The 24,253-nt window shown below is 42.6% G+C and overlaps 1 protein-coding gene across 3 annotated transcripts in view; it reads right to left on the bottom strand.

Moving 5' to 3' along the window:
• The window catches only part of AGK (acylglycerol kinase), a 72,350-nt gene extending 62,844 nt beyond the window's left edge, over positions 1 to 9,506 (bottom strand). Inside the window, exons 1-2 of one of the 3 annotated variants that reach the window (XM_047696095.1) lie at positions 9,420 to 9,506; positions 6,640 to 6,757 (exon numbers count right to left, since the gene is read on the bottom strand). In XM_047696095.1, the coding sequence (XP_047552051.1) occupies positions 6,640 to 6,740 (101 nt within the window). In that variant the 5' untranslated portion in view covers positions 6,741 to 6,757; positions 9,420 to 9,506. Of the gene's footprint in view, positions 1 to 6,639; positions 6,758 to 6,867; positions 7,352 to 7,446; positions 8,038 to 9,419 lie in introns of those variants that run through there. The other 2 variants (XM_047696096.1, XM_047696097.1) reach the window with 2 other exon arrangements.
• Between the last annotated feature and the right edge of the window lie 14,747 nt (positions 9,507 to 24,253).

The following is a 24,253-nucleotide window of genomic DNA, read 5'->3' as shown; positions in this document are numbered from 1 at the left end:
GGTCATGATCTCAGGGTTCTGAGACCGCACGCATAAAAATAACCAACCCAGACCCAGGTAAAGAGTAATTATTCAACACACTGTTGAATAGCTGTTGCTTTTCTTTCCTCTTCATCAAATAATGCCACCCTTAGGACACATTTTTTGAGTTACCGGCCAGCTGAAGAAGAGTAGAAGTGTTTGGGAGGTGGGAAGAACACATGCAAAGGCAAAGAGAAGGATAACAGAGCAGGCCTTCTTTTAGAGACTTCTGGAACACAGGTCAAGCTGATAGGCAATGGAGGTGGGAGAGGAAGGGACCAGGAAAAGACTAGAGAGGAAGACCAGGGCCAAATCACAAAGGGCCTCTATGCCAGACTGAAGAATTGGGTCTTTGTCCTCTAGGCCCTGGAGAGTCATTTACAGGTCATCTGCAGAAGGAGGCTATGATCTGAGTTCTCTTTTGGAAAGAATATTTTGATGGCTGGTCACATGATATAACCCCAGGACCGCTATTTGCAGACAATGTCAAGAGAAGCAAGATAAGGACCTTTATGATACCCTTATGATACTGTACTTGAAAATAGCAGTGTGGTTCTGATCACCTCAGCCAGGTGTGGAAAGAGCATATCAGAACCTAGGAGAGTCCAACGTCAAAGGGATGAACAGATTGAGAAATCACCTCCAGGTAGCTAAAAAACAGAGAGTCAGGAAGAATCAATGTGACAGAAATGGATTGAAAAGTATCCACTGAACTTGACAACCAAGAAGCTATTAATGACCTTGACAACAGTAGGTTCAATCAAATGATGAAACAGAAATCAAATTTTACTAAGCTTATTCTTATGTGAAGGTAGAGACTGCAGAGGTGGTGTATGCTTTCAAGAATGGCAAAAATGGAAGAAGAGACACAGGGCAGTGAGTAAATGGAAATACAAAGTTGAGAGAGGACATGTTCAAGCCACAAGGAGTCTGACAAGTAGGAGGGAAAAGCAGGAAGGGTGAGATTAAAGATAAAGTGAGGGAGGGGCTAACCACTGAGAGAACAGGATTTAGATCAGCACTGGCGGGGCTGGCCTCCGGGGCTGGCCTCCGGCAGGAGGATGGTGACCTTGCCCAATGAGACAGAAAGGAAGATTATACATGTGTGTGCAGGGCCTGGAGAAGAAAGAATGTCTGAGACCTGGAGGAAAGGTAGCTGGCTGGGGAAGAAGAGTTGGGGAGAGTGTTCCAGGAGGGTTCCATGTGTAAAGACCCTCCAAGGAACCCTGAAATAGAACTTCATGGAAAGAGACTTCTTCTAGAGCGTGACCTGATAATTCTACACACTAAAGTGTAGATGTGGCGAGACTGGAGACGTACACACTTGGGGCCAAGTCATGTAAAGTTGAGTCTAAAAGCAACAGCAGGGGCGCCTGGGTGGCTCAGTGGGTTAAGCGGCTGCCTCGGCTCAGGTCATGATCTCAGGGTCCTGGGATCGAGTCCCGCATCGGGCTCTCTGCTCGGCAGGGAACCTGCTTCCTCCTCTCTCTCTGCTTGCCTCTCTGTCTACTTGTGATCTCTCTCTGTCAAATAAATAAATAAAATCTTTAAAAAAAATAAAAAAAAAATAAAAGCAACAGCAGTCCTCACTTATTTTTATTTATTTTTTTTTTGGCAGTCCTCACTCCTTAAAAGATGACTCTGGCAGGGTGGGGAAATTAGATAAGAAACAGGCAAGAGCACCTGTGAGGAGAGAACAGTTAGGATACATTTAATACGAATCCAGGCCAGGGATGACATTTCGGTGGTGGTGACAGTACAGTAGCCAAAAAGAAAACTGAACACATTCGGAGATGGAGAAGAGGCAAAACTCACTTAGAACGCATGGCCTGAATGTGGGAAAGGAGGAACAAGGACAATCACGGGGTGACGTTCACGTTCTAGTTTGGGAAGCCAGAAAGTGGTGAGTGGTACTGATCACTGAGAAGGGTGGGAGTGGCAAGAAAGTCCTGATTTCCAAGTCGCTGAGCTTAAGGCACTGGTGAAGCGGGCAAGTAGATAAGTAAGCGACTGAGCACAGATGTAGGTCTGGAGCTCCGAAGAGGTCAAAATGGTAACGAACCTGGGATTTGCCTACTACAGCTGGAAACTGCAGGCACTGTGAGGAGAGATTACAGAGGGAGAGGACATAGTGCGAGAAGATGGCCTGTGGCAGAGTCCTCGAGAACCACTTCCCTCATGCATGAGTGGAAGGGAAGGGCACGCCAAGAGAGCAAGAGAGCGACAAACACCCACACATCAAGGAGGAAGAACAGGAGCCGGTGAAAAAAAGTACTTCAAGGACAGTCAACTGTGTCTGGAGCTGGGCTATTAAAAAGAATGGGGAATAAAACTGGTGAGAATAATTCTAACAAAGACTGGGTAGGAGAGAGAAGGAGTAGGAGGATGGGAAACGGACAAAACCAATTCGAATGGCTTAAGTGTAGAGAAGGAATGAGAGACCAAGAAGGCTGGGAGGATGTGTGAAACGTGCAGCTGAGAAGCGTGTGATGTGTTGGATCGAGAAATTAGGATCGGAAAAAAGTGAAGAAAGTAGAGAAGAGTGACAGATTAGGACGGAACTGGAGGAGGGCCCAAGGGACAGGAAGTCTTGGTGACACTGAAAAAGGGAACTAAGGTTAGGAAACGAATAATGGCAGACTGAAATGAGGGACTGGGACACCGAAGCTCCAGATTTCAGGAGCCGAACAGGGGCAAGTGACAATAAGGTCCTCAGCCCCCAAGGGCAGAGGAAGTGGCAAGTGTGTGAAGTAGCAGTGAAAGTCCCAGGAGTGGATGAAGCCAGGGAAAGTGAAGGACAGGCTGCTACACAGGTCATCCGCAGGTAGCCTCAGAGCACTCGGCAAGACAACAAGACAGAGGGGAAAGGACGCTGGTAAACCAGGCACTGACGCCTAAAGTAGAGGAGATCCCAGGAAGCTGGGGGGGTTCACAGTCATATGACACAGCCAGACACGAGCCTCAGAGGAAAGGAGATGTTTATAAGAAGATGGAAGACTGATGGTTTGGAATAGCTACTGAGGAGCTAAAAGAATGCTAACCCCAGCTGACAACCCGCTTGACGCGGCAAGGCAGCTGGTATTCAAGAGAGCTGCAGGTTAAGATTCTTCTCAGGGAAGAAACTAGAATATAATAAAAGAAGAATGCGAAGACTATCATGTGGAAATGCTGGGAACATACAGATAAAGGAGAAAAGATTAAAAAAAAAAAAAGTATCTGAACATAGCCAAAGGCCACATATGGAAAACCTATACTCAACAGTGAAAAACAAAGCTTCTAAAAGATCAGGAACAAGGCAAAGATCTCACCACTCCTGGTCAACCTGGTTTTGAAAGCCAGAGCAATTAGGCAAGACAAAGAAATCAAAGCATCTAAACTGGAAAAGAATAGAAATGATCTGCTTGCCAATGACCCTCTAAAGATTCCACACAACAAACCACTGGAACAAATTTAGCAAAGTTGCAGGATACAAAAATCAGCACATAAAAATCCATTATTTTTATACCCTCACAATGAACAATCCAAAAAAGGAAATTAGGAAAATAATCCCATTTACAATAGCACCAAAATATAAAATATTTTGGAATAAACTTAACCCAAGAATGTGAAGGACTTGTACACTAAAAACTGTAAATCACTGCTGAAAAAATGTAGAGACACCAATAAATGCATATTTGTGGACTGGAAGACTTAATATCACAAAAATGTCCATACTACCCCAAATGAGCCACGGATTTAACACAATCCCTATCGAAATCTGTGGCATGTTTTGCAGAAATAGAAAAAAAAATCTTAAATTCATATGGAACACAAGGGACCCCAATCAGCCAAAATAATCTTGAAAAGGAACCAAGTTGGAGGCCTCATACTTCCTAATATCCAAAACATATTACAAAGCTTAAAAGCTAGTGGTGTTGGCACAAACATACAGACCAAAAGAACAGAGAACAAGTGAGTAAATAAACAAATACATTTATGATCAACTGATGCTAGACAAGGACACCAAAACAACGTAATGGGGAAAGGGCCAAAATGGATTAAAGACCTAAATATAAGACCTAAAACTATAAAACCCCCAGAAGAAAACACAGGGGGAAAGCTTCGTAACATTGGATTTGGCAGTGATTTCTTAGGACACCAAAAATAAAGGCAACAAAAATAGAAATAAACAAATGGGATTACATCAAACTTAAAAGCTTCTGGGCATCAAAGGACCCCATCAACAGAGTGAAAAGGCAACCTATGGAACAGGAGAAAAATCTCTGCAAATCATGTATCTCATAAGGGGCTAAAGAAGCCCTATAATTTAACAACAACCACACAAAAAAAAACAGAGAACTGTTTTTAAAGACAGTTAAAAAAAAAACTGATTTTTAAAGACAGGCAAAGGATCTGAACAGACATTTCTCCAAAGATAAACAAATGGTGTCTAAACCTTTGAAAAGATGCACAATATTACTAATCATTAGGGAAATGCAAATCAAAATCAGAAGATGCTGTATTGTGCCCATTAGGATGGCCACTATCAAAACAAAAACAAAGTAACAAGTGTTGGGAAGGATGTGGAGAAACTGGAAGCCTCCTGCCGTTGGTGGGACTGTAAAATGGTGCAGCCACTATGGAAAAGTGTAGGGCTTTCTCAAAAAATTAGAGCCACCCTGTGACCCAGCAATCCCACTTCAGACTATGTACCCTAAAGAACTGACAACAAGATCTGGGAGACATAACTATACACCCAAATTCACTGTAGCAGCATTACTCACAATAGCCAAGAGATGGAAGCAACCCAAACATTCATTAACAATGAATGGATAGAGAAAATGTGGTTATATCCATGCATAGAACAAAATAGGATCCAGTCTTAAAAAAGAAGGAAATCCTGCCATGTGCTGCAATGTTAATGAACCGTAAGAACATCATGCTAAGTAAAAGAAGCCTATCACCGAACACAAACACTGTATGATACCACTTATCCGAGGTACCTGAGATAGTAAAACTGAAAGAAACAGAAAGTGGAATGGTGCTTGCCAGGGGCTGGGGGTGGGGAGAGGAAATGGGGAGTTGTGTTTAATAGGTAGAGAGTTTCAGTTTTGTAAGATGAAAAAATTCTAGAGCTCTGTTGCACAATAATGCGCATCTACTTAACACTACTGACTGCACACTTAAAACCGGCTAAGGTGACAAATCATGTGCTTTCTACTACAATTTTAAAACAAAAAGACCACATAGTACTACAGAATATAGGAGAAAAGTTTGAGAAAAGGAAAAGCAACAGAACAATAGGGCTTGCATCCTGAACACACCCTTGATTGTCAAAGGTGGAAACAGAGCAAAATGAGGCCTCCAGACTCCAACGGCATTTTGGTTCAAGCGGTTTCAGAGCTAACTAATTACTAGGGTATCTACAAGACATCCTGGACAGGGTACATGGATACTGCCTCAAATCTTCACCTAGTAGCAGAAACGGCAGTGATCCTCAGGGATCATTTCCTGCTTGCATGAACTGTGGCATGGATTGGGGGCTTCTGCAAAGGGAATCCTATTTCCCATGAGGCAGGAGGTATAAGGACTCAAGGATGGTTAGAAAAGGGAGAAAAGGCACACATTATGTTTCATTTTCCATTTGTCGAAACATTTCCTCCACCTATTTTTTTTAAATGTATTACAAATTTTAAGCTTCTCAAGCCTGTCCTTTACATGCTAGCTAATGGAATTCAAGCACTGAGCCTTGAGAATACTTGGGCGGCGGGGATCTATTCCCTTTAATCTACAGCTGCCAAAAAACTCGACACCATGGTGCATCCTAAGATTATCTCTGACCCATGCAAAGGTGAACTGAGACAGTTTACAGAAGTATCAGTATGAATCTCCCTTCTACTGTGGAGACTTCTTTACAAAAGCTGTTTTCTGTTTAACAAAGCAGTCATTTAAGACACCTAGATGGATTACAGAGTGTTGTTAAATACTTGAGATGTCACCTTTAATCCCCAAAAGACGAAAATTTAATTGGCTCTCATAATTATTTATATAATTTTACACAAAAACTTTCTTTAAATCTTATTACCAAGTTAAACCAGAAGGGAGATCTGGCACTCTCTTCCCCCTTCATACTTAGAGGCAAATAAAACCCATGGCTGTTGAATTCCTTATTCAAACAAAAGGTGTGAAAGTCTTTGTCTCATTTCTATTAACCCAGGCTAATGGGATAAATGTTGGAAAAGCCACAGGGGCTGGAGCAAGCGGATTCACTCAGGGTCTAACAGCACCAGTGGTAACAGATCAAGAGACAGTAGTAAGAAACTGAAAGAATAAAATCACAAGGAGACACAGGAGGTCAATCCCTGTCTACTAAGAGTCTGGGAGGGGACTTCCCTCTCAATTTCCTCAGCTTCCGATCTCACTACTATATATCTACTGTCACCCAGTGTTAAAGACACCGCACCGCTGTAGTTAGAGTTTTCCAGAACTATTTACAAGAAGCCCTTGTCTTTATGGCTTTAACACTTAATTTTCTTTTACACCACAATGTGCTACAGAGACAAGATTTTGACCGTAAGTCCTTTTGTTGGTGGGTGGTTTTGTTGTTGGAGGTGAAGGTGGGGTGGGGCTGTTACTTACCAGTGTTTTCCATACAGCCAATGGCCTCCCCATGTCAGCAGGCAGATCCCAGCTGTTGTTTTCTTCCAATGATTTCTAAGTGTTTTAAAGAACACGGTCATCTTCTCCTAAGGATTTGCTATATTAACAGAGGCAGAAAAAGAAAAAGTAAGTACCCCAGCTCACTGTGTAGAGGCCCCCTAACTGCCTTCCATGCACCTTTCTTCCCTCATTCCTACTCCTTCTTACCCCTTCTCTGGTCTCCTCCCATCTGCTCCCTTCCAGTCTTCCATCAACTTCATCTTCTCACTGCCCATCTGTCTTTCTTCTTTCTTTCCTCACTTGTTTCCACCTAAACTCACTGCTTCCCTCTCTGCTCAACTGAACCTCACGTATTCAAAGCAAGCAGAGAAGTACAGAGAAGCGAATTCCAGGCTTCCCACTTTTTCTTTCTCCCTACAGTCACTATACCACTGTTAAAGAGTATTTGTCTATTACATATAAAGGACTCAACAAAAAGTACTATGAAGGGCTTATTCAAAATAAAGGAAAACACTAGCCCCTCAAAAGGAAAATAAGCAGAGAACATGCACAGAAAATTCACAGGGCAAATGCAAATGGCTGTGTGAAAATGTTCAACTTCTAGTTAATTGAAAACATGCAAATTACAAAGAATTAGTACCATTCACCTCTAAAACTAATAAATGTTTACATGGTCATATTTACTGATGACAAAATAAAAGGAGACAGACACACTCACGTACTCCTGTAAGCAAAGTAAATTCACACAACTTTACTAAAAAACCAAGTGACAATATAGATCCTTACTCTGTTTTGCTTTTTCACAGCACTTATCATTTGATGATCCTTATTTGCTAATTTGTTTATGAGCTCATCGCACTGAAATGTCAACTCTGTAAGAGGAAGGACTTTGTTCTGGTCACTGCTGTATCCCCAGTGCTTAAAATAAGATACAGCACATAATAGTCATTCAACAGCTAACTGGTGAATGTCATAGGGTTCAGGACATACTACCCCAAAATGTGGCAACTTAGCATATTGAATATTTTAAGCTAAGGGAATCTGAGAAAATGACAGAAGCAGGAAGGTCATTCTGACCTCCTCACCTGACCCTTCTTCCCTGAAACCGGTCATAAAACCCTCATCTATGAAATACACTCCCTAAACCCAGAAGAAAGGAACACCATCTCTGAAGACAAAGGATGCCAAGAAGAATCCTAACAAATAGGCCTTCCTAAGTCTCCCGTTTACTTTGATTTCCTCATACTCAACCTAACATATTCCTTCACAACTGTCCACACTTCAACAAACCTAACTTTCAATCCACCAACCATCAGCCTGCTCCTTGGCTATAAACCTCACTTGCCCACTTGTAGGAGGTGAGAGGAGAAACCAAGCCAGGGCTGTACTTGGGCGACTAAATGAATAAAGTTTTCAATCATTAGATTTTAGTACACGTTTGTGTAGAAAGGTGGCGTGTGCTGTTGAGAGAGTGAGTTTGAGATGCCCGGAGGATATCCAAGTTGATATTCAAATGATCAGTGGAGGTCTGGATCTAGCAGTCTGAAGCGGGGAGAAACGAGGTAGAAGATACAGATTTGGGACTCGTCAGTGTGAAGGTGGTCAAGTTTGAGTGCAGATAAAAATCACTCAAGGCAAGGGTAGAAAGAGGGGAAAACACCAATACTGTTAGAGAACAATCTGAGAGTTGATAAACATCTGTTTTCATCCATGATTATCCACCCGTGATCCAGTGGAACTCCCTTTTGGTCACAAAATAGTGACCAAAACCATGGAAACATGCAGGCAATGTAGTGTAGTGAAACGAGCAGTGGTGCAAGGATCCTGAGGCCTGGATTCCAGAGTCACTTTATGACAGTGAGAGCCTGGGTAAGTCACTTAGCCTCTACCCGTCTTTCCCTGTTAGTCAAATGAGAACACAGCACCTGCTCTGATTAACTCAGCGGGCTGTAAAAATCACCTCTGATGGGGCTGTGAATGCACATGACTCATTAGTAAAAAATGAGAATACTACACCTATCTGATTAAGTCATTTGGCTAAAAAGATCACGTATCAAAGAACGGTGAATGCACGTTGTAAATTTTTCTGGATTTAAGTTGTCACGGCAATTGTGCAATATATGAGCCAAGAATGCATATTCCTTCTAAAGCACCCAAGAGAATTCGTATTCCTCGATCTGAGTTAAAGTCTAAATTTTATATGTTCAAATTAACATCTCTCCTCTGTAAAGCAGGTTGGCCAGCTGGTTGGTTTTTCCCGTTGTTTGTTTGTTTGTAACAACGCCCAAATTCTAATTGCACTGGGGCCTCCTCACCAGGACGGTGGGGATTTTCTCACTAGACGGCGAACCCCTCCCGGGTAGGCGCGGTCTAGGTATCTCTAGCAAACACAACCTAGAAAAGCACCGGGAATGAATGAAGCCGTCAATCGATCAGAAACGATTCTCCCCGCTTTGCAAATGAGTAAGCCGAAGCCCAAAGGGGAAGAAGAGTGAGTAAGGGTCACACAGGGCAGCGACAGCTCTGGTACCAGAACCCAGACCAGCTGGCCCTCGGAGTGACACCCCGGACCCCACCATCCCTCGGGGCTCCGGCTCCCACCCTCTCCCCGCCGGCTCCCGCGGCCCGCACGCCGGACCCCCGCCGCCGCCGCGCCCCGGGCAGGCTCCCGCAGCTCCGTCCCGCACCCCGGAACCCTCCGCCCGGCCCGGTGCTCGCGACCCGCTCTCCGCCCCCCGCCGCCGCCCCCCGCCACTCACCCGGGCCGCTCCCGCTCAACGCCCTGCCTTCCTGTGCGCTCCCTCAAGCTTCCGCCGCGCTTTTACGGGAAACCGCGCCGCCGCGCTGGGGTTCCGCTGCGCTTCCCGACGCGCGGGGACGGCGCTGCGTGCGGGGGCCGCCGCCCGGGGGCCGCCTGCATTTTTCCTCCGCGCCTTGATTCATCGGTGCATCCCTTCACCCGTCCGGGTGTCGCTCCGCAGTGTTTTATCGGGAGCCACCACGGCAAACACTGCTTTAGGACCGGCTCTAACGCGGACCGTGAATGAACTGGGCAAAGTTACATCCTAAGTGCGAGACAAACACACGACGGACGGCGTGATCTGAAGGGAGTGGGTGGGAGAGAACTACTCTAAATCGGGCGGCCTGAGTTAGCCTTTCTGGGGGGGGGGGGGGGGGGGGCAACTGATGGGAAGGAGAGGGAGCAGGGCCAGCAAAGACCGGGGGAAAGGAGCGCCTGGGGGAGGGAACAGCCGGTGCAAAAGCTCTAAAGCCTGAGGCAGTTTGGCAGGTGGGGCCAGGGTGGGCGAGGCCAAGGAGTCAGCCGGGCGAGGACGCTGGGGAGGTGGGCCGGGGGCCGCCGTCGCAAGGAGTTCGCCCGTTATACGGTAGGAGAGGGAAAGGAGTGAGGGGATTAAGCCAGGGGAATGATGTGATCTAGTTTACTTTACATTTCTCCATGGCCACGTGTAGTGAGTAAATCCCGGAGGCAAGAGAGCTACAGAGAGGCCAGGGCTCACGCTGACCACCAGGCAGCAGCTCTAATTCCTCCTCCTCCCACCAGCGCCTGGCTCCTCCCCCACCCCTACATTAGTGTTGGGACTAAACCGGTCAATCCACGTTTCTTTCTTACTTTCTTCCTTCCGTCAACCAGCTTTGCCGAGTGTGGAGTACGGCCCTGGGGATGCGCTCATGGTCCACACCCCGCATGGTTCCTGCCTCCGTAGAGCCTGAATTCTAAGTTCCCCGTTTGCTACATATAGACATGAGTCCTTTCTGTCTTCCACTCCATGTACGTGTTAGGAATCATGAGAACATCCAGCGAGGTTTTGGCGAAATAAATCATACTCTGCCAGCTTCTCATCCTCACTGGGCCACACGAGATCATGGGAATTTGCTATGCCCTCTCTTCCGAGGCTCTGTCAGTAAATTAGGGAAGTGAGAAGATCATCATGAAACCCATCTTGTAGCTATAAAATGTGATGTTGAAGGTATGGGAGATAGTTATTTTCGCTTCTCTTTTCCCAACCTCTTAGAACATTTGCTTTAAAATGAGTTGTTGAACTGCATCGCTGTAAGGCTAGAAAAATCTGGGACTAAGGCGGGATGGTCCAATGGGCAGACTGAGCTTTAGGGCTTCAACAAAACAGTGGTTTCCAAAAATGAGAAAAGTTCTGCTTGGAGGCACATACCATGATTTTCGAATCAGAAAATCTAGAACGAAGTTTTTTTGTTAAAACTTGGGAGAGGAAAACTTGATTTTGAGCTGGAACCATATACTGTTGGAAAGATCAGGCATCATGAGTCAGATGCCCAGAAAGCCTGTGAAGAAGGGTGGCCCGTGTCTGCCACCTGGGAGAAAAATACATCCCTGGAGAGAAGCAGCCCCTCCAAGGAGGCCAAACACAGATATGCATAGCATCGAAGGCCTCACTCAGGAACATCCCTAATTGAAAAGTGTTCCCAGGGCCACACGGGAATATTTGTTCGTTTACATTCTTTCTTTAATATGAAGCCTTCAATTCACTGTGGCCAGTACAGGGGTGAATGGGGATGGTGATGTCAGCCTCTTGTGTTCCCAGCAGAGAAATCTGGAAATAACTCCCAGGTTTCTTCATGGATAATGAAACTAGAAAAGATGAGACATCTCCATGGAGTAAAAACCTCAGAATTATCCATGCAAAAGAAGAGGGGAGCAGTGGTGAGGGACATGGTAGGTCTCTAAAAAAAAACTTATGTTCTTTCCTATATTGCATGTTTGTATAGATAGAAACAGGGGGAGCCTATGACTCAGATATGTCACCAGCAAATGGGAAATATCTGCATCAAAATAGGACTAAGTCATAAATTAGTCATAAATTCATCTTCCAGGAGTTAACTGTACCCATTACAGGACATGTATTTACTGACATTTTAATGCATTGTTGTAGTATCCCATTTAATTTTGAAGTTATATAACTCATGCTACTAATATTTTCCCTGTAGTAAGGCTACTATTGGCCCCTCAGTGAAGCTAACAGTTGTCCCTCAAATCATTTCCGGAGGGACATTGTCCCCTCACTCCCATCCTATAAGGGATTATAGTGAAAGCCACATCTTAAGCATGTGGTTTGTAAATGTGTAAGGACAGGACACAAATGATGCTGAAACATGGAAATTTCTCAAATGCTCTTCTCAGGCATCATTACCAGCACTGAGTGTTGGACATGGAGATGTAACACCTGTTGTCCCAGCTGCTGGGGGTGGTTTGGGCAGACAGCCTTCTGCTGTCGGCCCCTCCAGGGACAGCTTCCAATGTGGTGAACCATCTTCACCAATGTCACTCCCTTCTGGAGGTGGCCCACATCCAGTGACTGATCTAGGAGCGAATTCAAAAGCTTGGCCACTTGGCCCAAAGCCAAACATCTCTGAGAGCCCCACAGCTCCTCACGGGGTCAGCTGAGGCTGTCTCAGACACAACCCAGCTCAGCTTCTCCCTCTGCCCAAGCTTGTGTCCTTCAACAAAAGAGTTGATGCTGAACACTGAACACTGTAGTAGAGAGAATAATGACACCCCCCCCCCCAAAGATGTCCTTAACCCTTGGAATCTACTAATACTTTGCAGGGGTAATTAAATTAAGGTTCTTGAGATGGGAAGATTATCCTGGATTATTCAGGTGGGTCCAATGTAATCACAAAGGTCCTTTTAAGAAGGAGACCTGAAATCAGAGTGGCGGGCAGTAAATGTGAAAATGGCAAATAATTGATAGGTTTTTGGATAATATTTCAGAAATCTGGGTGAAGGGTATACTGCCAAGGAGTGGGATTACATCAGTTTAAGATATGCACAGTAATTCCTCCTCCAGTGCCAGTGATTGGATTAAAAATTGAGCATGTAGCTCCGTTTAGACCAAAGGGTCTTAAGGACGAGTCTGCTGAGAGATCTCAGGAAAGGTTTCATTCTCCTTAAAAGGGGGATTCAAGGAAGAGATGCTGATGAGCCTTATAAACATTATGGTCATTACGCTCAGTGAAATAAGGCAGTCACAAAAGACCACATACTATAGGATTCTAACTCCACGAAACATCCAGAATTAGCAGATACGTAGAGCTGGAGAGTGGAGTAGAGGCTACCCAGGGCTGGGCTTGGGGGTGGTTGGGGAGAAATGGAAAATGATTGCTAATGGAGATGAGATTTCTTTTTGGGATGCAATGTGCGACAGTTGGTTGTGGTGACGGCTGCAGGGCTCTAGGAGTACAGTAAGGGGACAATCACATGGTATGGGATGACTTTTTTCCTCAGAGAAGAGATGGTCTTTCTTCCTCAGACAAGATCAGACGCGTGCATAACACCTAAAATTGCTGAAGTGGAGAAGCTGAAGGGACTCCATCTTAGAAAGGCTCTGTCTAGGGGCACCCGAGTAGTTCCATTGGTTAAGCATCCAACGCTTGATTTCAGCTCAGGTCACAATCTCAGAGTTGTGGGATTGAACCCAGCATGGGGCTCCGTGCTAGGCGTGGAGCCTGCTTGAGATTGTCTCACTCCCTCTCCCTCTGCCCCTCCCCCAGCTGGCGTACTCTCTCTCCCTCGCGACAAAAACAAAAGAAGGCGCCTGGGTGGCTCAGTCGTTAAGTGGCTGCCTTCCACTCAGGTCATGATCCCAGGGTCCTGGGATGGAGCCCCACATCGTGCTCCCTGCTCAGCGGGAAGCCCGCTTCTCCCTCCCCTACTCCCCCAGTTTGTGTTCCCTCTGTGTCAAATAAATAAATAAATATCTAAAAAAAGAAGAGAAAGTCTCCATCTCTGCTGTTTTTCTGCTAAGAAAACTCATGTTCTATATTTGCTTCTGAGCAAGCCAAAGAAGTAGTGTTCCCACTTCAAGGAGGAAACAAGAAAGTTAAACATTCTCTAGTTCTGCTCTAGGCCCCAAACACCTGATAACACCTAAGAAGAGCCAGTTCCTGCCCATGTTCCAGGACATTAGCCTCAGACAAACCTCGATGATGCTGGCATCAATACCCCTACCTTTGGTAATTTATAACATCTGTCATTCACCTGTCCCCTGCCTTTGATCAGACCTACCCTGGATTCCTACGGGAATGTGTACCCTAGACCCCTTTGCAGTATAAACCCCTAATCCCAAGCGATGACAAGACTCATTCTCCTTTGCTTTCTGAGTCTCCCAGTCACTCTGTCTGTCCTTTACCTGTCACTCACACTCTTCAGTAAACTCAGTTTTCACTTTCTCCAGCTTGCGTTTGAATTCTACCCTGTGTGAAGCCTTGGCTGGTCCTGCAGGACCCTCCTTGGGGTGCTGGGTCAGACCCAGCCTGACCGTGTCACTGCCACAACCCGTGTTCAGCCATGACGGGAACCAGTTTGGGCCAATGCCAACACACAGAGGATGGGAGGGGAAAGAGAGAAAGAACCTGGGTCCTCAATGACATCATTGAGTCACATGGTTGTACTGTGCCTGGACCTTGCTCAAACTCTGGACATCCTATTACAGGAAATAATTCCTTTATTATTATTATATTCCTTTATATAATATATATTATATTTCTTTATATAATATATAATTATATTCCTTTGTGTAGTATATATTATATTCCTTTATATAATATATAATATTATTTTATCCTTTATATAATATATAATAATAATATTATTATATTCCTTTAACTGTGCATAAGTCAGTTAAGAGTCAGGGTTTTCTGTTTCTTGATGCCAAGAGCACTGAACTGATCTACTGCAAGCCGCAGGCTATGGGTGGGTAGAAGACATAGTAGGGACAGTATTTTTAAAAAGATGTTATGTTTTTATGAGGAATACAGGTGAAAGTAAATGGCAGATACTACTGGTATCAATGGTATGTCTTACCTTTTATTGTTCCTGAAATCACTCTCCAGCCATTCCCCTGGACCCGTGCTGTGTTTGTTGTTGATAGATTCACTAACATGAAAAGAGTTAAAGATGCAGAAAAACTGATATAATGCTCGTCCCTACATATAATAGCCTTATACGTAGCATCTCAGAAGAAATCTGCCTGCGGGAATAGGTACTCCCCAGTCAGAACTTCTATCATAGAAAATTATGTATGAATTCTTTTAACATTCATTTCTGGTTTGTTTACTTATTTTATGCCTACAGACTCCTCTTCAGACTACTCTGTTTCCCCTAGGAAAAAGTACAAAATGGTGTTCTTGTGGTATTTATGCTTAAAATCTCTTCCTTGTTGTGACCTTTACTATCCACTGCATTTACTACAACCAGATTGGAGACATGTAAATGAGGCCTTTTGAGAAACCAGCAGGTTCCTAGGAGAGAGAATATCTTCCCAATGTAACACAGGGTTGTTGTTTTTTTTTTATAAGACCTTCTGTAATGCTCATTCTTGCCCATATGGGCCCAACCTTTTTCTGAATGTGACTTCTCTTATTAACGTGTCTCCTTGTCATTCTTTGCCAACTACTCCTCCTGGCGACATCTGGCACTTTCTAGCTGCCTATTTAATTTGATATAGGAGTGAAAAGTGACAAAGGTGGGGTCCCCCTGATGGCATCAAACAAGGCCTCCAATTTTGTTTTGCAAATCCCGGTCTCCCAAAGTAACTCAGTGCTAAGCATTCCAGAACAAGAAGGGGGTAATTCCATCTCTAATGAATTTTGAGTCAATTTTTTAAGACTTTATTTTTTAGAGCAGTTATAAGTTTAAATTGGGAGGAAGGTAGAATAATTTTCTATCTATGCCTCTGCCCTTACACTTGCCCAGCTTCCTACAATATCAACACTTCTGACCAGCCTGATACACTTGTTAAAACTGATAAACCTATGTTGACCCACCCTAATCACCGGAAGTCACAGTTTAGTCTACAGTTCACTCTTGCTGCTATACATTTTATGAGTTTAAAGAAAGTATAGTGACATATTTCCATCATTATAATATTGTGCAGAATCATTCCACTGCCCTAAAAATCCTCTGTGTTCTGCCCCTTTAGCTCTCCCCACTCCCACCCTGGCAACCACTGATTGTTCCGTATTCCTAGTTTTACCTTTTCCAAAATGTCATCTAATTGGAGTCATACATTTTGTAGCCTTTTCAGATATGTTTCTTTCACTTTATAATATACATTTAATGTTCCTCCATGTCTTTTCATGGCTTGATAGCTCATTTCCTTTTAGCATCAAATAATACTCTGTTGTCTGGTTGTACCACAGTTTATTAATCTGTTCACTTAATAAAGGACTTCTTGTTTGCTTCCAAGTTTGGGCAATTACGAATAAATCTACTATAAACAGATGTGCAGGTTTTTGTGTGGACATAAGTCTTCAACCTCTCTGAGTCAATACAAGAAGCATGATTGCTGGCTCATATGGCAAGAATAGGTTTAGTTTTGTAAGAAACCACCAAACTGTCTTCCAAAGTGGATGTACTAGTTTGCATTCCTACTGGCAATGTATGAGAGTTCCTGTCGCTCCACATCTGGTGGTGCCCTGTGCTCCAGAGGGGGACCATTTTAATAGATGTGTACTGGTATCTCGTTGTTTTAATTTGCATTTCCCTGATGACATGTGACATGGAGCATCTGACATGTTTGTTTGCCCTCGGCATATTTTTTTGGTGAGGTGTCTGTAAAGGTTTTTGGCCTATTTTTAAAATCAGGTTGTTTTCTTATTGTTGAGTTTTAAGAGTTCATTGATTATTTTGAATAACTGTCCAATACGAGATGTGCCTTTTGCAAATGTCTTCTCCCAGTTTGTGGCTTGCCTTCTAATTCTCTTGATACGGCCTCTTGCACAAAATAATTTTTTCATTTTAATAAGGGCCAGCTTATTAACTTTTTTCTTTCAAAAAGAAAAGGCATCTGAAAGGTATCTGGCAAAGAAAGGTATCTGAAAAGGCATCACCACACCCACGTCATCTAGGTGTTCTCCTGTGTTACCTTCTAGGAGTTTTATAGTTTCGTACCTTATATTTAGGTCTATGATCCATTCTGAAGTAACCTCTGTGAAAAGTATAAGGACTGTGTCTAGACTCTTTTTTTTTTTCTTTTGCACATGGATGTCCAGCTGGTCCAGCCCCATTTTTTTAAAAGACAACTGCTCTTCACTGTACTGCTGTTTCCCCTTTTCAAAGCTCAGTCCATTATAGTTATGTGGCTCTATTTCTGAGCTATTTTGTTCCATTGATCTATTTTTTCCCCCAATACTACAGTGTCTTGATTACAGTAGTTACATAGTAAATCTTGAGGCTGGGTAGCATCTGTCCTCTAACTCTGTTCTTTTCCCTCAATATTGCATTGGCTATTTTGGGGTTGTTTGCCTCTCTACCTAAACTTTAGAATCAGTTTGTCAAACTGATTTGCTAGAATTCTGATTGGGATTGTAATGAATCTATGGATAAAACTGGGAGGAACCAACGTCTTGACAATATTGAGTCTTTCTATCCATGAACATGGAACATCTCTCCATTTATTTAATTCTTCTTTTATTTCATTCATCAGAGATGCAAAATATAAAAGAGGGTTAACAGGCATGCAAGAGATCATGAGAAGGTCCCATAACCATCTAGTGGTATCTCCAGAAGGAGAGAATAGAGAATAGGAAGAAGCAGTATTCAAAAATACTGGCAGATGGAGCAGACACACTATAGAACACTAAAGGGAAAATCCTAAAAATACCCAAAGGAAGAGGAAAGCAAAGAAAGTTAAATGAAAATGTATAAACAGGGTGGAGGTTTCATCCTTGTTCTGACACTAGTCTCTAACCTGTAGCCGTGATTATAACCTGCCCCTCTGCTACCCGTTCCACATTTCCTCACCTTAGGCCAGGCTTCTGCTGGTTAAAATTTGAGGAGGAGAATCAAATATTCATTCCTGGGCAACTGAGTTCAAGGTCCTGCCTGGATAGAGATGCAGTTGTACCTCATTAACCTTTGCCATTAGACGTGGCAACATAAAGAAGTGGTCAGGGATCTCCTGGGTTTCATGCATATAACTCACTACTCTCATTGTTTAGCAACAACTTTGCTTGCCCTTGAAAATTGGGCAGAAGTCCCTCACCAGGAGAGACAGTCTTTTACTTAAGGCCCCCAATACTCTTTTCCATCTCTAGTTTATGCAGGCTTGACTACAAGCTGAGTCACTGGGACTCAGCCAGCTCAATGAGGAATGCAAGACCTGGCATCAGGTGTAGACCATGCTAGCTGAGCTCCAGATCCTAGTTGTTTCCCCAGTAAAGATGCTCCCTTTGTCACATAGTAGACCAGATGTTCCTGTTCCTCTCCCAATTTCCCTAAAATATGGAAAGTAGGAGGGACAGGATTTCGCTGCTGGAGGACTTCCCATGGTATGCCCAGCTGTGCCTAACCCAAGCACATCTCAATACAGAATAATGAGAGTTTGTGGGATCATATCACACACACACACACTCTTTTCCTTCTCCTTCTCCTTCTCTTCCCTTCTTTTGCTGCTGAAGTTTTTCTCCAAGACCTTCCTTTATACCTTCAATTATATTTGTATTTGCATGAGGCAGGGTGTGTTTGCCCATGTGTGCACACTGCTATCTTAGTCTGGGTTCTATAAAACAGGCTGAGAGCTAATGTGTTGTTACCTTTCAAGACATGAATCCCATGGAGAAGGACAAGGAGGAACGGGGATGCGAGGCAGCAAAAGCTGGCCACTTTTTTTTTTTTTTTTTAAGATTTTTTATTTTATTTATTTGACAGAGATCACAAGTAGGTAGAGAGGCAGGCAGAGAGAGAGAGAGAGGGAAGCAGGCTCCCCACTGAGCAGGGAGCCCGATGTGGGACTCGATCCCAGGACCCTGAGATCATGACCTGAGCCAAAGGCAGAGGCTTTAACTCACTGAGCCACCCAGGCGCCCCAAAAGCTAGCCACTTTTAAGTGTGACCGATAGCTTCATCCAATGGGACTGTCCTCCAAAATCCACATCAACTAAGTCTCAGACCATCCTGTGAAGGAGAAGTAGGGGAAGGATCTATCCACCTGCTCTTGCCTTCCACGGTCAAGCTGTTAGCTTCCTGCAGGGTGTGGGAATGCGTAGGAATGGGTGCGGAGCAGGCTCTCACAGCAATATCAACAAGGAAGCCAGGGATACCTCAACCTTTCAAGAGCCTGAGGCCCACATTCAAGATAGGTGCATTCTGGCTGCGCCTCTCCAAAGTCAGTCTGAGCACATGCAAAGCTGGTTGCACAGTGGCAGCTGGAACAAGAGACAGGTGGTGTCATTAAGCATGAACTAATGGATAAGATATGTTGGATACACCGACTTAACGTATGACCCTGATCTTTCCCTGTTTACCCAGTGACCTCATTAGATACAACACCCAGTTGGTAGTCAAAGCTTCAAATCCAGTGAAAATATTATCCTCTTGGTACCAGCATTTCTATTTTGGATATTTTTTATACAATGGGGACACGAAGTAAACATTTTGGAAGGAGGTCACTGGGTATTTGTGAGATGAGCTACTCTCCATTCTACTACTTGATTCCCTGATTCATGTCTTCTGGCTAAAGGAAGAATTGCTTCATATATTGTACTGATTCAAAGAGTATTCTCAATCTTGCAGGCAGCACTCCTTATTGAAAATGCTTACTTAATCAGCTGGGGGCACGAGTGAATTTCAATAGACCATTCCATGATTCCATAAGACCAGCTGCTTCTGGGTGTTGGGGACATGATAAGACCAGTGATTCTCATGCGCTAGAACCCATTATCTAACTTGGATTCCTTGGTTAGAAGCAATGTTGTGCAAGGGACCATGACCATTTTTAAGACCTCTGATATGTCCCCAGGCAGTGGTTCTTGCAAGGCATGACAGTCAGGGGAAAATAAAAACAAATCTGTGGATCCTTCGCGGGGTCTTGTGCTGAGCTCCATTCAACATCCCGATCTGCCCCCAGTCCACTGGGGGCAGACCTAGCAGACGCTCGATCTGCTAGGACTTAAGGGCTGAAGCATGTAGTCAATGGTGCTAGAGCAGCCAAGGAGGTTCTCATGCTCTGAACTCACTCAAACCTGATCGCTTTTCATTCACCTGTGAATTTGGCCACTGGAGCACACACAAATCTCATAGTCGTTGCCTCAAAAATAGGTGCCTCCTCGTGGTGGAGGGCCCAGTGCCCACCCCCTTCCTTCACTGTGTTAGCGCTAAAGGAGTGTACCAGCCAATATGATGTCTTTGGGGTAGAGCTGCAGGAAAAATCTCTTATCCTCAGTGGTGGCACAGCATAGTTCTAGGTGTCCATAGATCATGATATTTTTAAAATCCTTTTTAATTAATGTATGATATTGCAACATTTGGATACATCACTGTTTAGCATCCCTTCATTGTTAAAAGATGGGGCTTTGTGGTTATAAGCAAAAAACAAATGAAAGATCTTTGAAGTCATTTATGATTGCATTCCTAGGGTTACTTTTTACACTTGCAATCAGAAAAAATATATTGCATATTCCCAAACTATTTCATTAAAACCTTTTTTTAATGGGGTGCCTGGGCAGCTCAGTTGGTTAAGTGTCTGACACTTGATTGTGACTCTGGTCATGATCTCAGGGTTGTGAGATCAAGCCCTGTATCAGGCTCCACACTCAGTGGGAAGTTTGCTTGATTCTCTCTCTCCTTCTTCTTCTCCCCGCCCACACTCGCATTCTCCCTCTCTAAAATAAATAAATAAATAAATAAATAAATAAATAAAATCTTAAATAAAATAAAAACATAACCAATTTATATTCTCATTATTTGTTTGGGATGGCACCTTCACCATCATTAAGGTTTTCCCCCAATTTCTACTTATTTAATTGTTGGAGAAATAGCACTTTTTTTTTCAATTTACATTTCATTGATTATGTGTAAAAAGTGCTTTTTAAGCCATCAGGCCATTTTTATTTTCTCTTCCATGAAATATTTGCTTGTCTTTTACTTATATTTTTATATTTTCCCAACATGCCTTCCATGTTTTTTTTTTTAAAGATTTTATTTATTTATTTGACAGAGAGAAATCACAAGTAGGCAGAGAGGCAGGCAGAGAGAGAGGAGGAAGCAGGCTCCCTGCTGAGCAGAAAGCCCGATGCGGGGCTTGAACCCAGGACCTGGGATCATGACCTGAGCCGAAGGCAGCGGCTTAACCCACTGAGCCACCCAGGCGCCCCCCATGTTTATTTTTATTTTTTAAAATTCTCTAACTTCATCTAAATAGTCAAAATATCACATTTTAGAAAGATATTATAGTAACTGGATTCTAGTGAAATGTTAATTTTTCTCATCAACTTGATACATGCTCTTTATAGCTTTAGGACGGTAATCCTTTTGTTTGTTGCAAATATTTTCCTGGTTTATTTGCCTTTGTACTTGGTTAATGATATCTTTGATGTGAAAAACAAAACAAAATGTTGAATTTTATGTGGATGAATCTTAATCATAGAGAACCCTCTAATGATTAGAAATTCACATGCATACTCATTTTCTATGGTTTCATTTTATTATAAAATGAAAAAATTCACCCATAACTATGTTTCTGTATCAAGATGCACCAAAATCTTTCCAACTTTAAGATCTCCACTGCAGCCCCTCATCACCTTGCTCCCACTCATTCTCCTCCCCCAAGCCTAATGGTTACTCCACCAAACAGTCCTCCCTGCATCACTTGCCTAAATCAGGTTCCTCCTGCTATACTCACCCAAAGCTCCCATGTCCTTTATGAAATTCATAATAATCTGCAATTATATATTTAGTTGTATGGTTATTTATGGCCTGACCCCACCTTCCCACCATAGTGTTCTAATTTTATAAGGGCAGTGACGCTATTTCTTTTTCCTGAAGAATACCCACATCCATATATGTATATATAGTATCTGGCACAAAATAAATATTAAGGATTGAATGAATCATGAACTTTCTTCATTCTCTGCCCTCCTACATACTAAATTTCATACATATTTACTCAAACATTACCACACACCACCTTTCTCCACCATAAGCTCTGGGAGAGAATGTTCCTTCCTCCCACCCAAGGCTCATGCACCCACCCATACTTTGCACAGAACCCCTTCTTCCTCATCAGTAATGCCTCATCAGTAATCTTCTCTCTGCACTCTTTTCTCCCTCCCATCTCCACTGTCCTTCCCTTTTAGCATATACAGCTACCCAAAACCCATCCACTTCAACATAGAAATATACCAAAACCTACCCTTTCTGATCTTGCAAGTCTCTGCTACAGATAATTTATATATGACAAAATGCACTCCTTTTTAGTGTACAGATTGGTGACTTCTGATGACTGTACATATTCCTGTGATGGCCATGATGGAGATATAGAATGTTTCCATCACTGCCCCAGTATCGTCTCATCTTTCCTAGCCAACTTCCTCATGCCCCCACTCTGCCCCAGCAGCAAGAAGCCATGACTCTGCTTTCTGTCAACATAAATTACATCTCTCTCTTTTAGAGTTTCATATAAATGGAATCACCCAGTAGTCCCCTTTTGTCCCTGATCTCTTTCTCTCAACATGGTGTCTTTAAGATTCATCCATATTATTGGGCATGTGAACAGTTTTCTCCCTTCCTGCCAGTGGTAGCCTACTTTCAGGATCTACTGTAATTTGTTTATCCACTCATCCATCGACAGATGTTTTAGATCATTTAAAAGTTTGGGCTATTATGAATAAAGCTGCATCTAACATTTGTATACAAGTCTTTGTGTAGATTATTATTTATGTTTCCATTTCTTAAGGGTAAATGCATAGAAATGGAATGGCTGAGTTGTACGATAAGTATATATTTAACTTTTTAAGAAAGTACCAAACTATTTTCCAAAGTGGTTGTACCATGTCACATTCCCACCAACAGTGTGTGAGAGGTCCTGGGGCTCCATATTCTTACCAACACTTGGTATATCAGCTTTTAAATTGTAGACATCCTAATGGATCAAATTGTCTATCATATATCTTCTCCAGTGAAGCATCTATTTAAATATTTTGCTCATTTTGAAAAATTAAGTGAAAAAATTAGGTGAATTTTAAGAGTTCTTTATATATTTTAGATATAACTCCTTTTTCAGGTATGTTTTGAAAATATTTTCTCCCAGTCTATGTTTTACCTTTTCATTTTTGTAACAGTGTCTTTTAAAATTATATAATTATAATTAATTTACATAATATATATGTCTATAATATATATTATTATAATATTATAAATAAATAATTATATATATGTAAAAATAATACAACATATTACTTGTTTCAGGGGTACAGGTGTGTGATTCATCAGTCTTACACAATTCACAGCACTCATCATAGCACATACCCTTTGCAATGTCCATCACCCAACCTCCTCATCTCTCCCCTCCGACCCCACTCCTCTCCAGCAACCTCCAGTTTGTTTCCTGAGATTAAGAGTCTCTTATGGTTTGTCTCCCTCTCTGGTTTCATCTTGTTTCATTTTTCCCTCCTTTCCCCTATGATCCTCCATCTTGTTTCTCAAATTCCTCATATCAGAGAGATCATATGATAATTGTCTTTCTCTGATTGACTTATTTCACTCAGCATAATGCCTTCCAGTTCCATCCACATCATTGCAAATGGCAAGATTTAATTTCTTTTGATGGCTGCATAGTATTCCATTGCATATATATATATATATATATATATATATATATATATCACATCTTCTTCATCCATTCATCTGTTGATGGACATCCAGGCTCTTTCCATAGTTTGGCTATTGTGGACATTGCTGCTATAAACATTCGGGTGCACATGCCCCTTCAGATCACTACATTTGTATCTTTAGGGTAAATACCCAGCAGTGCAATTGCTGGGTCATAAGGTAGCTCTATTTCAACTTTTTGAGGAACCCCCATGCTGTTTTCCAGAGTGGCTGCACCAGCTTGCATTCCCACCAGCAGTGTAGAAGGGTTCCCTTTTCTCTGCATCCTCGCCAACACCTGTCATTTCCTGGCTGGTTAATTTTAGCCATTCTGACTACTGTGAGGTGGTATCTCACTCTGGTTTTGATTTGTATTTCCCCGATGCTGAGTGATGTTGAGGACTTTTTCATGTGTCTGTTGGCCATTTGGATGTCTTCTTTGCAGGAATATCTGTTCATGTCTTCTGCCATTTCTTGATTGGATAATTTGTTCTTTGGGTGTTGAGTTTGATAAGTTCTTTATAGATTTTGGATACTAGCCCTTTATTTGATATGTCATTTGCAAATATCTTCTCATTCTGTCAGTTGTCTGTTGGTTTTGTTGACGTAACAGTGCCTTTTTGAAGAGCAAAGGATTTAGATTTTGGTGAAGTACAACTTTTGATTTTTTTTCTTTATGGTTCATTTTTATGTGGCCTATTTAAGAAATTTGTTAGGATCTTTAACCCAAGATCATTAAGATTTTCTCCTATTTTCCTCTTAGAAGTTTTGTAGTTTCCACTTTTATATTTAGGTCTATGTTCTACTTTAGGTTAATTTTTGTGAGTGTTTTGTTTTAAGAGTTGAAGTTTCTTTTTTTCCATGTGATTATCCAGGTGTTTCAACATTATTTTTCAAGATACTATCTTTCTTCCCATTGAAATACATTTGCAAATCATTTGACCATAGATA

Source organism: Lutra lutra, chromosome 11 (assembly GCF_902655055.1).
Source record: "Lutra lutra chromosome 11, mLutLut1.2, whole genome shotgun sequence".
Taxonomy (NCBI): domain Eukaryota; kingdom Metazoa; phylum Chordata; class Mammalia; order Carnivora; family Mustelidae; genus Lutra; species Lutra lutra.
Note: the sequence above shows the minus strand (reverse complement) of the source record. Positions and strands in the feature narration are given on the sequence as shown.